The sequence below is a fragment of the Osmerus mordax genome, unplaced genomic scaffold, assembly GCF_038355195.1.
Source record: "Osmerus mordax isolate fOsmMor3 unplaced genomic scaffold, fOsmMor3.pri Scaffold_239, whole genome shotgun sequence".
NCBI lineage: Eukaryota > Metazoa > Chordata > Actinopteri > Osmeriformes > Osmeridae > Osmerus > Osmerus mordax.
The window spans coordinates 5001-19364 of NW_027120551.1; the positions used below are offsets into that span (position 1 = coordinate 5001).

The following is a 14364-nucleotide window of genomic DNA, read 5'->3' on the forward strand; positions in this document are numbered from 1 at the left end:
GTGCAACACGGAGAGAGATGAACATGTCATGTGTGGCTCAACACAACACAGAACCCTTCAGGGGGGAGGGGGGGGGGCAACACAGAACCCTTAAGGGGGGAGGGGGCAACACAGAACCTTAAGGGGGGAGGGGGGGGGGGGCAACACAGAACCCTTCAGGGGGGAGGGGGGGGGGGCAACACAGAACCCTTCAGGGGGGAGGGGCAACACAGAACCCTTAAGGGGGGGAGGGGGGGGGGGGCAACACAGAACCCTTCAGGGGGGAGGGGGGGGGGGGGCAACACAGAACCCTTCAGGGGGGAGGGGGGGGGGGGCAACACAGAACCCTTCAGGGGGGAGGGGGGGGGGGCAACACAGAACCCTTCAGGGGGGGGGGGGGGGGGGCAACACAGAACCCTTCAGGGAGGAGGGGGGGGGGGCAACACAGAACCTTTCAGGAGGGGGGGGGGGGCAACACAGAACCCTTCAGGAGGGGGGGGGGGGCAACACAGAACCCTTCAGGGAGGAGGGGGGGGGGGCAACACAGAACCCTTCAGGGGGGAGGGGGGGGGGCAACACAGAACCCTTCAGGGGGGGGGGGGGGGGCAACACAGAACCCTTCAGGGGGGGGGGGGGGGGGCAACACAGAACCTTTCAGGGGGGGAGGGGGGGGGGCAACACAGAACCCTTCAGGGGGGGAGGGGGGGGCAACACAGAACCCTTCAGGGGGGGGGGGGGGGGGCAACACAGAACCACTTCAGGGGGGAGGGGGGCAACACAGAACCCTTCAGGGGGGAGGGGGGGGGGGACACAGAACCCTTCAGGGGGGAGGGGGGGGGCAACACAGAACCCTTCAGGGGGGAGGGGGGGGGCAACACAGAACCCTTCAGGGGGGAGGGGGGGGGGCAACACAGAACCCTTCAGGGGGAGTGTGCTCTCTGTCGCCCCCTGTGGGGACTACCTGGTATGTGTGTGTGTGTGCGCGCCCAACTCACTCGGTGACCGACACCACGCCGTCGGCGCCTCCCGACGCCTCGTCCCGCAGCCTGTCGCCGGGCAACAGCGGCGTGCTCAGCTCCGCCTCTTTCCGGCGGGGCAGGTTGAAGAAGCGCCAGGGGGCGTGGCCGCCGTCCTCCTCCAGGTGGACAGCCGCGCCCACGTACACCGAGGGCTCCAGGGGCTCGGGGTAGGCGGGGTGGAAGTGCTGGGCCAGCCCCTCCAGGCGGGGGTCCTCCCCGCCCTTCGGGCCCACCAGACAGGCCTCCGGAGGGTTCTGGTAGAAGTGCTGGCTGTGGGGCGTCGAGGGGTTCTTCATGGCCTCCCCCGCCTCCTCGCCCCCGGCCTCGCAGGGGTGGGGGCTGAGGGGAGGGGGCTGGGGCGAGCCCGGAAGCTCCGGGGGGCCCCCGCCGCCCCCCCCTCCGCCGTGCAGCTGGGGGGGCTTGGCGGCGGCAGCGACGTCCGACGCCCGCAGGCCCGGGAAGCGGGCGGCGTCCTGGCCCCGCAGGGACATCCTCTGGCCCGCCGTCTCCGTCTCCATGGCGGCGGCGTCGTCGCAGGCCGGGCTGCGGTGGTGGAACGGCGTCTGCGGCCTCTTCTGCTGCTTGTCACCCTTCTCCGCCTTGTCGCCCCCCACCTTGTGCTTGGCGGGCGGCTGCGGGGGCTGGCCCGCCGACGGGGGCTGGCCCGCCGCGCAGCCCCCTCTCTGCTTCACGCTTTTATGTCTGGAGACGGAGGGAGAGAGAGTGTCAGGAATATTAATCTATATTAATCGGCCGGCCCACAAGGAGACAAAAACATCACACGCCATTGTGCTCCAAAGTTTGTCTGCTAGCATGTTGTGCTAGCTAGCTATTTAAACAGACACGACACGGCCCGTTATCCGTCTGCGCGGGACGGCTGGCGACGTTTCCGTACGGGGAGATACGCAAACACTCGACCGGTCAAAAAACCAGGACTGTATCCCTGAGCATCGACCCACGTGGAGCTTTAGTGCACTTGTTTCCATCCAGGCAGCAGCTAGACCCCTCCTGGAACGCGCTCCCTCTAGCTCGCAGCCTCGTGAGAGGCTGTAGCCTAAACCACTTAGCAGAGAGGAAGATTCAGATCTAACCCCGAGCGATATGTAAGTAAATATGAAACTAAACGGGGGGGGGGGGGGCTTTTTACACCACCAGGACACGTCTGTCATTTCCACTCTTCAATAACCTCCCTAATGCACTTGGTGAGAACCTGTCGGAGTACATTTTGCCATCTCCAGTCTTTATTTGTTGTGCCTGGACTCAATAGAGACAATTTGGCAAGCGGCACCACGTCAGCCCTTTGACAGTATCCATTTAAAACGAATGCCGCGCCTAATCAATAGCTGTTACTGAATAAATGAATTCTTCCCGGAGCCAATAAGCACTCCGTGTGGCTCCGTACAACATCTGAAAGCTGTCTCGCAGATCACAGCGCAGAGCACACATCATCTGGGCTGCTCTGCTCCTCATTGGGTTGCAGTCAACTGGAACCTGTGTTTTGTGTGTGTATATGTGTGTGTGGGTATGTGTGTGTGTGCAGTGCACCCCTCACTGGCTCAGTGAGGACCCTATTGTTTAGCTCTTGTTATGTTAAACTGGAAGAGGACTACGAAGGCAGAGAGTGTGTGTGTGTGTGTGTGTGTGTGTGTGTGTGTGTGAATGCGTGGGTGTGTGTCTGTGGGCATCTATTCAGAGTCAGGCGGGTTTATTGGGGGTCATCTGTCGCCATGGTAACCGCAGGCAGCTCTTCTGGTGTGTGTGTCTAAGCTCAACCCCTGTTCTGTTTTCCAGACCAGTTACTTCCCAGGATTACCATGGCCCTGCTTAACTGATGAGGAGAGTTTAGGCTAGAGGGAAAACAACCAGGGAGTAAAAACACACACACACACACACTTTCTATCCACAGAAGCACATGTCTCATGCCAGGCCCCTCTGGCGACAGAGAAAGTGTTGTGGAGGGAATCCCTTTTGGAAGTCCTAACTTTAGGGCTGGACCTCCTCCAACATTAATGACCAGCTGCGGCAGCAGCCTCCTCACCAGCCTGGCCCCTGCCCTGGCCTCCCCTTCATGGGCACGCTTTCTCTCCCCCCCCTGCCCCCCTCCTGACCCCCCCCCCCCCCCCACCCCCCCCCCTCCTGGCACCTGCTGGGAATGGAGGCTTTTTGCCATCTACAGGCCAATTTAAAGTACTCCCCTGGTAAAAACAAAACACACACACACACACAGCAAAACACACACACACGCAGCAAAACACACACACACACGCAGAGAGGGATGCCGGGTGCAGCGTGTCAAGCATCTATTTATGTAGGAGCAGCAGCCTGGTGTGTTACTGCGGATGCGTGTGTGTGTGTGCCCAGAGACAGACAGCCTCGGGACATGCTGACTACAGCCTTTCCCCCCCTTCGAGAGCACAGCGTGCACGTGCGTGCGCGCACGAGCCTCCCGAGCGACGGCATCCTAACCTCCCCAGTAGCACACGAACCCTCTCTCTGCGCTCGTTTGTCAACACGAGGGCTGGCGGGGCGCGCGCGCCATTTTTAGCACGGGACGCCTCCGTAAACAACACCCCCACCCCCCCACCCCCTCCCCCCACAGGTCAAACCAGACCACCGTCCCAGCGCCGGACAGCTTTTCCTGTCCCTGGCCGTGGAGGTCGTGGTCTGTGTGGGTTTGATCCCTGACACGGCTGTCACTTAGCGCGGGGGACGGAGATGGATGGCGCGCACAGACCCCTCATCAGGAACACGGCTCGTCGAGGACGGGCCGGGGCCGCGGCAAAGTGCTGAGCCAGCGCCGCCGGAGCGAGGCGCCGGGGAGCGGGGCGACGCGCAAACACGCCTACACACACACACCCTTACACACGGACACTCGTCCGCGCGCGCACACGCGCGTACAAATGATCGCTTGCACGGGCACACCGCGCGTCACAAGCAGGCGGACAGACACATATATCACACACACACAGTCACGAACATGCCCACACACACACACACAGGGCGCGGGGCATACCTGGAACAGCAGCAGCTGGACCTGTGTGTGGACTGGACAAAGTCCCAGGCCCCGGCCCTCTCCAGCAGGTCCTCGTCACAGCCGTTTGTGGTGGCCGAGAACTTGCGCCTGCAAAACGACAACCAGATCAACCAACCCGCTCGCTGGACACGACCCTGGCTGTGAGCCAGGCGTGTGAGAGAGAATGCGTGTGCGTGTGTGGGTGGGTGGGTCGTACTTGTTCTGGGCCCGGTTGATGTTGCACTCCTGCCAGACCCGCTCCACCACCTGGCTGGCCAGGCGCCGAGGGATCTTGCCCCCGTGGTGGCTGGTGCTGTCCACCGGGAAGCCGTCCGGCACGGCCGACACCTTCACCCACTTCTGGGCCGACTGGGAGTCCACTGCAGGAGAGGATGTCGGCAAGGTTGGGAGAGCGTCTTAGCCGTACTCAAATATCTAGCCTTGGAGCTGAGTTGAATAGCCTTGGAACTGGTATTATGAGTATGGTGTGTTTCAGTGTGTGTGTGTGTGTGTGTGTGTGGGGGGGGGGGGGGGGGTACGTACCTGTCTGCGTCTCCTCCGGGGACGTGGGGGGCGTGAGGGTGACCGAGGAGATGGCTGGGTCTCGCTGTGACGATGCAGGCACTTGGTGGCCGCCCGCGTACACGGGGGTGCAGTGGGAGGAGCCCACGGGGGCGGCGGGGGGGAGGTCCAACTGGGGGACCAGCACCAGGCAGGCGGGGTACACCATCCTCACCCCGCCTGGAGAGAGGAGGAAAGGAGAGGAAGTGAGGAAGAGAGACAGAAAGATTCGAGTCAGAAACAGTGCATTTCAATAAGCTGAGCCCAACAGCCCCTTACGACACGGTTTTAAAATCAGCCCATTGAGCTCGACCATAAACGGTTTAACGAACGCCCGGGATGGACCCCTGTGATTCAATTGAGCCGAGCCCGACGGCAGCCAGCCGCACTGGGAGCGTCTCCCCGGCCTCCCGCCCTGCCCCCCCCCCCCCCGAGGCTTCTGGGAGAAGAAGACTTACCCACGAGGACCTCCACGGCGGCCAGCGAGTCGTCCTCCCAGTCCATGTCCTCCGGCTTGTCCTCGGACGCGCTGCCGTCCTTGGCGCTGGGGCTGATGGGATAGAACTGGTTCCACTCCTCGATCAGCTTCTGGGTGGGCGGGTCCGACACCTTGAAGGACTGACCCGTCAGGGTGCCGTTCAGCCCGAACGGACTCAGGATCACTGAGAGGGGGAGGGGGGAAGGAGGGAGGGGGAGAGAGAGGGAGAGAGAGAAAGAGAGAGTCAGTGCACGAGTCAGTGCACGAGACACGCAAAAAGGGTTTTCTAAGAGAGTCTAAGGGACCAATACACGACAAGCGGGCTCCCCTCCACCCCTCTCCTTTCCCCTCCCCCCCGCCCCTGGTTCGGTGGAGTCGGACCTTAACACGGTGCTCGGAGGGCTTGCCAGCCCCTTGCGACCAGCCAAACACTCACAGAGCAATACAGCAGACAATTATTGGCAGAGGGAGGCCTGTCTCAGCCAATAAACAGGCCTCATAAAGTTAGCATGCAGCTGGACCACCTTCACACACACACACACACAAACACACACACACAAAACACACGCGTGTCTGACCTGACCCCCTTTCACACACTCACACCCCCTCACATGCCATCAGCCGGCCACATCCTCCGCACAGATTAGAAATATAAGAAGGGGGTGCTGGGAGAGAGAGAGAGAGGGGGTGGAGGAGAGACCATTCGTTAATGTCTCTCTCCTCCGGTGTGTGTCATTACACTGCTGTATGGGCCCTGTCCCTGGGTATTGATCTGTGGCTGGACTGGATGGAGCTTCCAGGAGGAAGAGAGAGGGGGAGGGGTGAGGGGGAGAGAGAGAGAGAGAGGGGGGGGGAGAGAGAGCCTGGAGAGAAAGCTAGGATCCATTAACAGGCTCCCTGCATGGCTGCAGACAGACAAGGATCCATTTAGAGCCCCGATATGAGGAGAGCATCCACAACTGGTGGTTTCATCTCTCATGGCTCTTCACTGGGACAGGGGCTGGCTGGCTGTCTCTCGGGCTGGCTGGCTGTCTCTCGGGCTGGCTGGCTGTCTCTCGGGCTGGCTGGCTGTCTCTCGGGCTGGCTGGCTGTCTCTCGGGCTGGCTGGCTGTCTCTCGGGCTGGCTGATTGGCTGGCTGACTGATGGACTGACTGGCTGCCTGGCTCTCTGGCTGGCTGATTGGCTGGCTGATGGGCTGGCTATCTGTGTGTCTGTCTGGTTGGCTGGCTGGACATTCCTCCTAACCAGGCTGAGTCTAAGGGGCAGCAGTTCCCACTGCAGCGTTGGTCCTACAGACAGTACAGGTGCAGACAGGGCTCACATATCAACTGGTGAGGGCCGACCCAGCACCTTTTAAGTCATAGCAGGGCTCCAGACTAACTTGTTGCCTTGGTTGCACTGGTGCGCCTAACTTTTTTATTTAGGTGCACCAGCACAAAATTTAGGTGCACCCAAATTTTTCCTTGCGTCGCCACAATTTCAAGGTCACCTTTTTATCACGCTCCATATACATTCATATATATTATGTAAATGATCTTAAACAAGAATAAGGTGTAGGTAAATATAGGCCTATTTTTTATTTGAAGCACAATCATACTGTAGCCTATATATATATATATATAAATATTTTAAGTGCTTCACTGAGCTACCAAACTAAAACATTTTAAGCAAAATAAAACATTTCAAAATAGAAAGTGCTACTGTTTAAAAGTGCTTCCCTGAACTGAGACCTAACATTTCATGGCTCAAAGTCTTATAGCAGGTCCCACCTTGCTGTCGCATGCCCTTCAGATGGCCAACACCTGTAATTTGGCCTTCTTGCCCTATGGCCTAGCTCCATGGGTTAGCTCCATGACCCAGCTTCGTAACTCAGGGGTCCGCAATTCATTTTTACAAGGGGCCACATGAGAAACCTGAAATGTGTTGGAGGGCCTCATCAATTTGCTCACTATTCATTTTCTCCCATTGTAAAAAGCAGTAAAGTATATATTGTGATTAGCTCCTACTGGTTATCAGAAGAATAAGGATATTCTGTAAATATTTATATAAATATTTTAGATTTTGGTGTAGGTCAAATAGGAAAGATTATAGAAGTAATAAACAGTATAAACAGCAACAACAGAGTTTCATTTTATTTGTAACCAGTTAATCTTCACAAACACTGAAAAGTTGTTTTGCAGTATGTTAAAGATGTGGAAATGATCAACTTTATACAAAAAGCAAAAAGCGTTTTTTCAGTTCATTTTGTTCTGTGAGAGAAATCCAGTGGGCTTGAACAAGTGCATCGAAATCTGTCTGAATGCGAAGGACAGCTGACAGGTAATGATCAGGGTCTGCAGTTCAACTAGCAAACCATCAGCCCGCGCCCACTGAATCAGTCAAGTTCTTATTATGTCCGCGTTAGTTTTTTTTCTTCACAGCTTTCACTTTGACCTCAGTAAACAGATACATAGAAGTCCATGTCTTGTTAAAAGTTAATCAGTGGCAAAGTTTTTCATTTTCGAGGGCTAACCAACAGCTAACTCTCCTGTCGGTGAGGTTGTGCAAGCGCACATATGTAAATCGCCTCATCACTGTAGTCTTTCAGGACTACATATTCACTACCGCTCAACACATTTATTTATTTAAAATGTTTGATTTACCTCACGCGGGCCGGATTGAGACAGCCTGTGGCCGGTTATGGCCCGCGGGCCATACAATGCCCAGGTCTGCCTAACTGACTCTCTGGTGCTCAGGTCGTAATTTCAATCACACAGCACGGAGCTACAGGAATATCTGGACCACAGCCAATCAGAGGCAAAGACCCGCCCCATCTCTGTCTCTGATTGGTTTAGACCACGATATGATCCAACCATGAGTGTCAGTTCCGTCTTAGGATAACAAACGCTTCGTTTGTGGAGAGACAGCGGATGCGAGGAGGTTAGGTGCACCGGTGCCACCTAGGAAAAAATGTAGTCGCACCCGTACACATTTTGGTCACATAGTGCGACCAAATTGGTCGCATTCTAGAGCCCTGCATAGAGACCTACAAGCCAGCACCTTGTAAGTCATAGAGACCTACAAGCCAGCACCTTGTAAGTCATAGAGACCTACAAGCCAGCACCTTGTAATTCATAGAGACCTACAAGCCAGCACCTTGTAAGTCATAGAGACCTACAAGCCAGCACCTTGTAAGTCATAGAGACCTACAAGCCAGCACCTTGTAAGTCATAGAGACCTACAAGCCAGCACCTTGTAAGTCATAGAGACCTACAAGCCAGCACCTTGTAAGTCATAGAGACCTACAAGCCAGCACCTTGTAATTCATAGAGACCTACAAGCCAGCACCTTGTAAGTCATAGAGACCTACAAGCCAGCACCTTGTAAGTCATAGAGACCTACAAGCCAGCACCTTGTAATTCATAGAGACCTACAAGCCAGCACCTTGTAATTCATAGAGACCTACAAGCCAGCACCTTGTAAGTCATAGAGACCTACAAGCCAGCACCTTGTAAGTCATAGAGACCTACAAGCCAGCACCTTGTAAGTCATAGAGACCTACAAGCCAGCACCTTGTAATTCATAGAGACCTACAAGCCAGCACCTTGTAAGTCATAGAGACCTACAAGCCAGCACCTTGTAAGTCATAGAGACCTACAAGCCAGCACCTTGTAAGTCATAGAGACCTACAAGCCAGCACCTTGTAAGTCATAGAGACCTACAAGCCAGCACCTTGTAAGTCATAGAGACCTACAAGCCAGCACCTTGTAAGTCATAGAGACCTACAAGCCAGCACCTTGTAAGTCATAGAGACCTACAAGCCAGCACCTTGTAAGTCATAGAGACCTACAAGCCAGCACCTTGTAAGTCATAGAGACCTACAAGCCAGCACCTTGTAATTCATAGAGACCTACAAGCCAGCACCTTGTAATTCATAGAGACCTACAAGCCAGCACCTTGTAATTCATAGAGACCTACAAGCCAGCACCATGCAGTATAGAGACCTACAAGGCAGCACCTTGCAGCTCTTAAGAGAGACCTACAGCACAACACAGCACATCGCCAGGGATGATCATACTGACTGTAATCAAATTCAGCCTCCCTCCCCTCCCCCTCCTCCCCCCTACCTTCCCCTCTCCTTCGCTCTCGCTCTCTTTGAGGGCTGCTATTTATTTTTCTGACTCCCTAAACCGAGCGAGGAGAAAGATCAGATTGGGTGTAATTACAGAGATGTTCCTGTCTCTCCGCCCCCCTCCGCCTGCGCGTCTCCCTGAAGACATGTCAGCAGCGCTCACATCAGCTCCACGGCCCGGGAGTTCATTACAGTCCCCCCCCCCCCTCCCCTCCCCGCGACGCTGTGAGGTCACATCCTGGAGAGTCTTGAGCGCTACGCCGCACGGCCAACTGAGCATGTCATGTCAGAGGTGAGGGGGGGGGGATTGGGGGGGCGGTGTGGGGGGGGGGGGGGTGTGGGGGGGCGTAAGCCTTTCTTTTCAGCCACGCTTGGACGGCCCGAGTGTAAACACACACACACACACACGATTGGTTGCAACACACACCTGCGCCGAGCCGGCAAAAGGCTGAGTCTGAGAATCTTAGCCCGTGTTTCTCCCCCTGATCTGGGTCATCGGCTGCTTACACAATACCTTGCAGGACGGAGATCTGGGCTGCAACGCCCCTCTCCCCCCCGCCCTCCCCACCGCGAGCTCAGATGAAGAATCTAGGAGGTCTGGAGGCGTCAACCTGCCGTTTGAGCGGTGCTGACGAGAACCACGGGGGAGAGCACTGCTAGCTATCGACCAGCCAGGGTGTGCGTGTGTCTGTGTGTGTGTGTGTGGGGGGGGGGGACCATCTCTCTCTGCGCTCTCAATGGGAATCATTAACCTGCTAGCTGGATCTATAGGACTCTAATAGAAGGCTTTTTAAACAGCCGGCACTTGGCCCTTAACTAGAATTGATATTATTACAGAGCCAGGCTGGAAAAGGGAGAGAGAGGGAGAGCGTGTGAGAGAAAGACAGATAAGGATTACATGGAGATTCCCCCTCCCTCAGTACACTCCTGATCAGTTAAATGGACACAAAGATCATTGGTTATTAGGAAGCGGGGGGGATGGGATAGAGAGAGGGAGGGGGGGGGGGGGGGGGGCAATGGTGGAGGTAGAAGAGGAATTGTTGTTGTTTTTTATCTCTAAGCCACAGTGGAGCTTTTGCCTGGTGTAGCGATATCTCCCTTATAAGCTCTCCTTCTCCCACTCCTCCATGCTCTCCCCCTCCCCAGGGATGGACAGAGGGATGGCTGGAGGGATCGAGGGGCAGACGGGGGGGAGGGGTGGAAGAAACGGGGGGTCACAGGAGAGGGAAGACAGGTGAACTGAGGGAGGGGGAGCAGGACGTGAGGGAGGGGGGACAGGAAGTGAGGGAGTAAGACAGGTGAACTGATGGGGGAGGGGAAGGGATGGATGGGGAGAAGGGAGGTGTGGGTAGTGGAGGAGGCCAATATGGGGTGACCATGTGCATGTGTGTTTGGCTCACCTTGGAAGGGGCTGGAGGACTGCTGGGCCAGGGTCAGGTGTTCCTCCCCCAGGTGGTAGACTGGCTGGTGCTGGTTGATCTCCACGCTGGTGCACACATTACTCTCCCCGTGCAGGAAGAAGGTGAAGGAGCAGGACAGGTGTTCACTGGAGAGAGGGACAGAGGGAGGGAGAGAGAGAGAGAGAGAGAGAGAGAGAGAGAGAGAGAGAGAGAGAGAGAGAGAGAGAGAGGGAGGGAGGGAGGAGAGAGAGAGAGAGAGAGAGAGGGAGGGAGGGAGAGAGAGAGAGGGAGTTGAAGAGAGAGAAGACAAAGTGTGAGTCATTTCAGCATGAGCCTCTGTGAGGTGAATGGGGGAAAGGCTAGCACGTCCATCCACGGTCGCCTCGATGACAGAACCTTCCGAGGGAGGGCCGAGGGGCAGAAGGCTCGCGCCGCGCCTGCTAACAACCGGGAGGCGAGAGCAGCCGCGCAGGATCCAACCAGCAGCTGGAACACAGCGTCACACCAAGTCTGCCCGCCCGACGGGAGCTTCCGTCTCCCGCGTCGAGCCGGGTCTTGAAGAGAAGCCTTTTGAAAAGCCCCTTAACCCACGCAGTGGTCATGCCACCATCGGGCCCACGCAGGAACATGGGCAGGTATAGTACCACACTGTGTGTGTGTTTGTCTTCCTGGGTGTTGCATTCCGGCGCTCTATCAAAGCAGCGGGCATCCGCGCCAGCCCAACACCTACCCGGGGAGAACGGCGAGGGAGGGGCGAGGGATGAGAGTGAAAGAGAGAAAGCGCGCGAGACGAAGATGAGTAAGACATAGGGCACTGTGACTAACCCATCTCCTTCTGTCTCTTATCTCTCTCTCTCTCTCTCACACACACAGGCACACGCAGGCTGGCACACACTCACACAGGCGGGTGGGCGAGCGAGCGGCCACCTGACAGACGACCAAATGAAAGCGGTCGCGTCGAATTTGGGAGTGGATCAAAGAGGAGCGTCACCTCTGAGGATTTAGTTAAGCAAATATCACTCTCTCTCTCTTTGTCCCTCTCTCCTTCTCCCTCTCTCTCTCCCTCTCTCCCCCTCTCTCTCTCTTTCTCTCTCTCTCTCTCTCTCTCTCTCTCTCTCTCTCTCTCTCTCTCTCTCTCTCTCTCCGGCTCTCGGTTGGCACTGCTGCTGCAGAGGATTATAGGAAAGAAAAGGAGCAGAAGAAAAGGAGCATAGGAACTTGGGGACTAATAATATATCATCAAGACACACGGCGGGAGAACAGACAGAGGAGAGAGGGAGAGAGAGAGACAGAGAGAGAGAAGCAGATGGAGAGAGGTACACAGAAAGGCAGAGAGAGATAGAGAGAGGGAGAGAGAGACGGAGGGGGAGAAAGAGAGAGATGGAGGGAGAGAGAGAGAGGGAACGACAACAGCTCTACAGAGCGTGTGGGTCTGTACATGAGAGGTCTGTCCACCTCAGCTCGACTAAACAGTAGGCCTGTTCACCGGCGTCCACCATCTATCTGACAGTGGTCACCTTTTCCGGCAGGCCTCCTTGGTCGGTCTGAGAGAGAGGAGTGTCTCTGAGGTAGGTGACCCCCCCCCCCCCCCCCCCCCCCCCCGGTGGAGGCCGTAAAGCCAGCGTCGCACAGACCCCCCCCGGTGGCGACAGCCTCGCTAACCGCTCTCTGGAGAACAGGCTGCTTGGCTGGAGCCACTCTGGCTGGCTGGTTCCCCCTGCCCCCTGTCTGCTAGCCTGCCTCCTTGCCTGCCTCTCCCTGCCCTTGGGCCTGTCTGGCTAACTACGGAAGGAAGGGGGAAGGGGGGGGGGGTTAAACGAGGCCAGTTAAAGTGGCTGTTTAGTGACAGTGTACTCTGCACAGTCAGTTTCTACCGGGCTGTAGTGGACTAGTGTAAACAGGCCTAGTGAGCAGGGCCGTCCATCGGCACTTCAAGAGCAGAGAGGCTTTGTTGGCAAGGTGTGTCACAAGACCACCCAGGAACTCTGGGTTAAGCAGCGATGGCGTGTGTGTGTGTGTAGAGTCAAGGCTGCTTCGATGAATGTAGTAAGCACCTCACCCCTGTAGTCAGACATCACACACACACACACACACATACACACACCCAAAGTGCAGGTCTGCAGGGCTTTGACAGCTCAGCCAACCACCTGTAGGGGTGTGAGAGCCGAGAGGGGAGGGGCTGGATACAGAGCATGGCATGTGATCCACTCCCTCCACCCCCCCCTACACCCCCCCCCCCCGTTGTTGCCATGGCACCAGGGCACGAGGGAGAGAGCAGGTCTAGACTACAGCCAGGCTGAGATGAGCTGGCTGAGACAGGCCGGGAGGGAGGGAAGGAAGGAAGGGAAGGATGGAGGGAAGGAGGGAGGGAGACCAGCCGACTGTCTAAATACTGTACAAACAGGCTACAACTCCCAGCCTAATAATTTACTTACCCTCACGCAACAACCTCCCCTCCACACACACACTACGTGCAGCACCATCACATCAGTGGCGGGCGGGGGTGTGGTCGACGAGCCCCCGGCGCTCCTATTGTCCTGGCTCACGGCCCGCCGCTCACACACTGCCGGCGAGGGACGGCCACTGTAAGCTCTCAATTCTTCTGCAAACATCACCCCCCTCCCCCCCCCCCCCGCCCCGCCCCCTCCACACACACGCGCGCAGGCAGTGAGGGGTAAACAGAGAGGGTGCGTGTCAGCCGGGGTGAGAGCAGGTTCGTGGGTCCAGCTCGATCGACCGGGGTTTGTTCTAGAAAGTTCCTTTCCCCGACACCCTGTCCCTCTGTCCGAGGACAGGAGACAAGAAGGGGAACACTTCCGGCTACTAGAACCCTGTTCCTACACTCAGGAAGTGTCGAGTTTCCTTCATGGGTGTGCTGCTTGTGCTGGTTATAGTGTGAGGGTAAAACAAGTGTGTGTGTGTCCAGGTGTGTTTGTGTGCGCGGTGACCTACGCCGAATCCAAAACAGACACTACCCGCCTGACTCCATGTCAAAAATGCAAATCCTGCCGGTCCTAATATCCTGTAGTATCAGTAAGACCTTCCAGAGTGGAGAGAGGATCTGGGTCGGTGCCAGGCACCTGGAGGGGGTCATTTGCCTTCTGCCAGGCGTGCCAGCCAGGGAAATGAGGTGCCAGAAGGGGCACTTGTAGAGTGACAGAGGGCAGGGATGACCTGGTGACAGTCAGGATCCATCGCTGCCACATAGGGCCCACACACGCTCCCCGTCGCTGCCAAAAGGGCTTGGACAGCCGTGGACCCGCACACGCACGCCAGGTATCGTATTGTAAAGATATCGAAACTTAAGACACAATTTGTACTGAATAGAAACTGAAACCACAGAATGGGACTGGGTAGGGAGGGAGGGAGGGATTTTACATTCCACAGACGTTTGTTTGGCTTGGCCAGCGCACAGCCGTCAAAACAGGCCTTCCGGTTAGCTGGAGCACGCTTCCTCACACACACACACACACGCACGCACACACGCAGTCTCTTACTGCCAGGCTGTATCTAAGGACCCACACACACACACAATGACATAATGCAAGGTAAAATGAGATTATCTTGTATCGTCTCTGAGGGGACAACCTGTCACGCTCACGCAGAGTTACTGGGAGAGAGGCTGATGGTTACCCCCGGCTACGACGGGGTCCCCTGTCTAAACTGATCCCTCGGCCCTGATCTATGTTGGACAGCATCATCGGAGAGCTATCATCAGAGGTGATCCCAGGGTGACATCATTTCCCTCCTACTGTATGCCATACTACGATCATGAGTGAGATGCGGGCTCTCTCTGTCTCTC

At 56.6% G+C, this 14364-nt stretch overlaps 1 protein-coding gene across 1 annotated transcript in view; it reads right to left on the reverse strand.

Annotated features, from left to right (window-relative positions):
- The window catches only part of LOC136939549 (mediator of RNA polymerase II transcription subunit 13-like), a gene marked incomplete at its 3' end in the record, with an annotated part of 16005 nt that extends 4841 nt beyond the window's left edge, over nt 1-11164 (reverse strand). Inside the window, 7 exon segments of the mRNA XM_067232172.1 lie at nt 975-1700; nt 4012-4119; nt 4229-4391; nt 4555-4752; nt 5031-5234; nt 10563-10708; nt 11043-11164. Coding sequence (XP_067088273.1) covers nt 975-1700; nt 4012-4119; nt 4229-4391; nt 4555-4752; nt 5031-5234; nt 10563-10708; nt 11043-11164 — 1667 coding nt within the window.
- Between the last annotated feature and the right edge of the window lie 3200 nt (nt 11165-14364).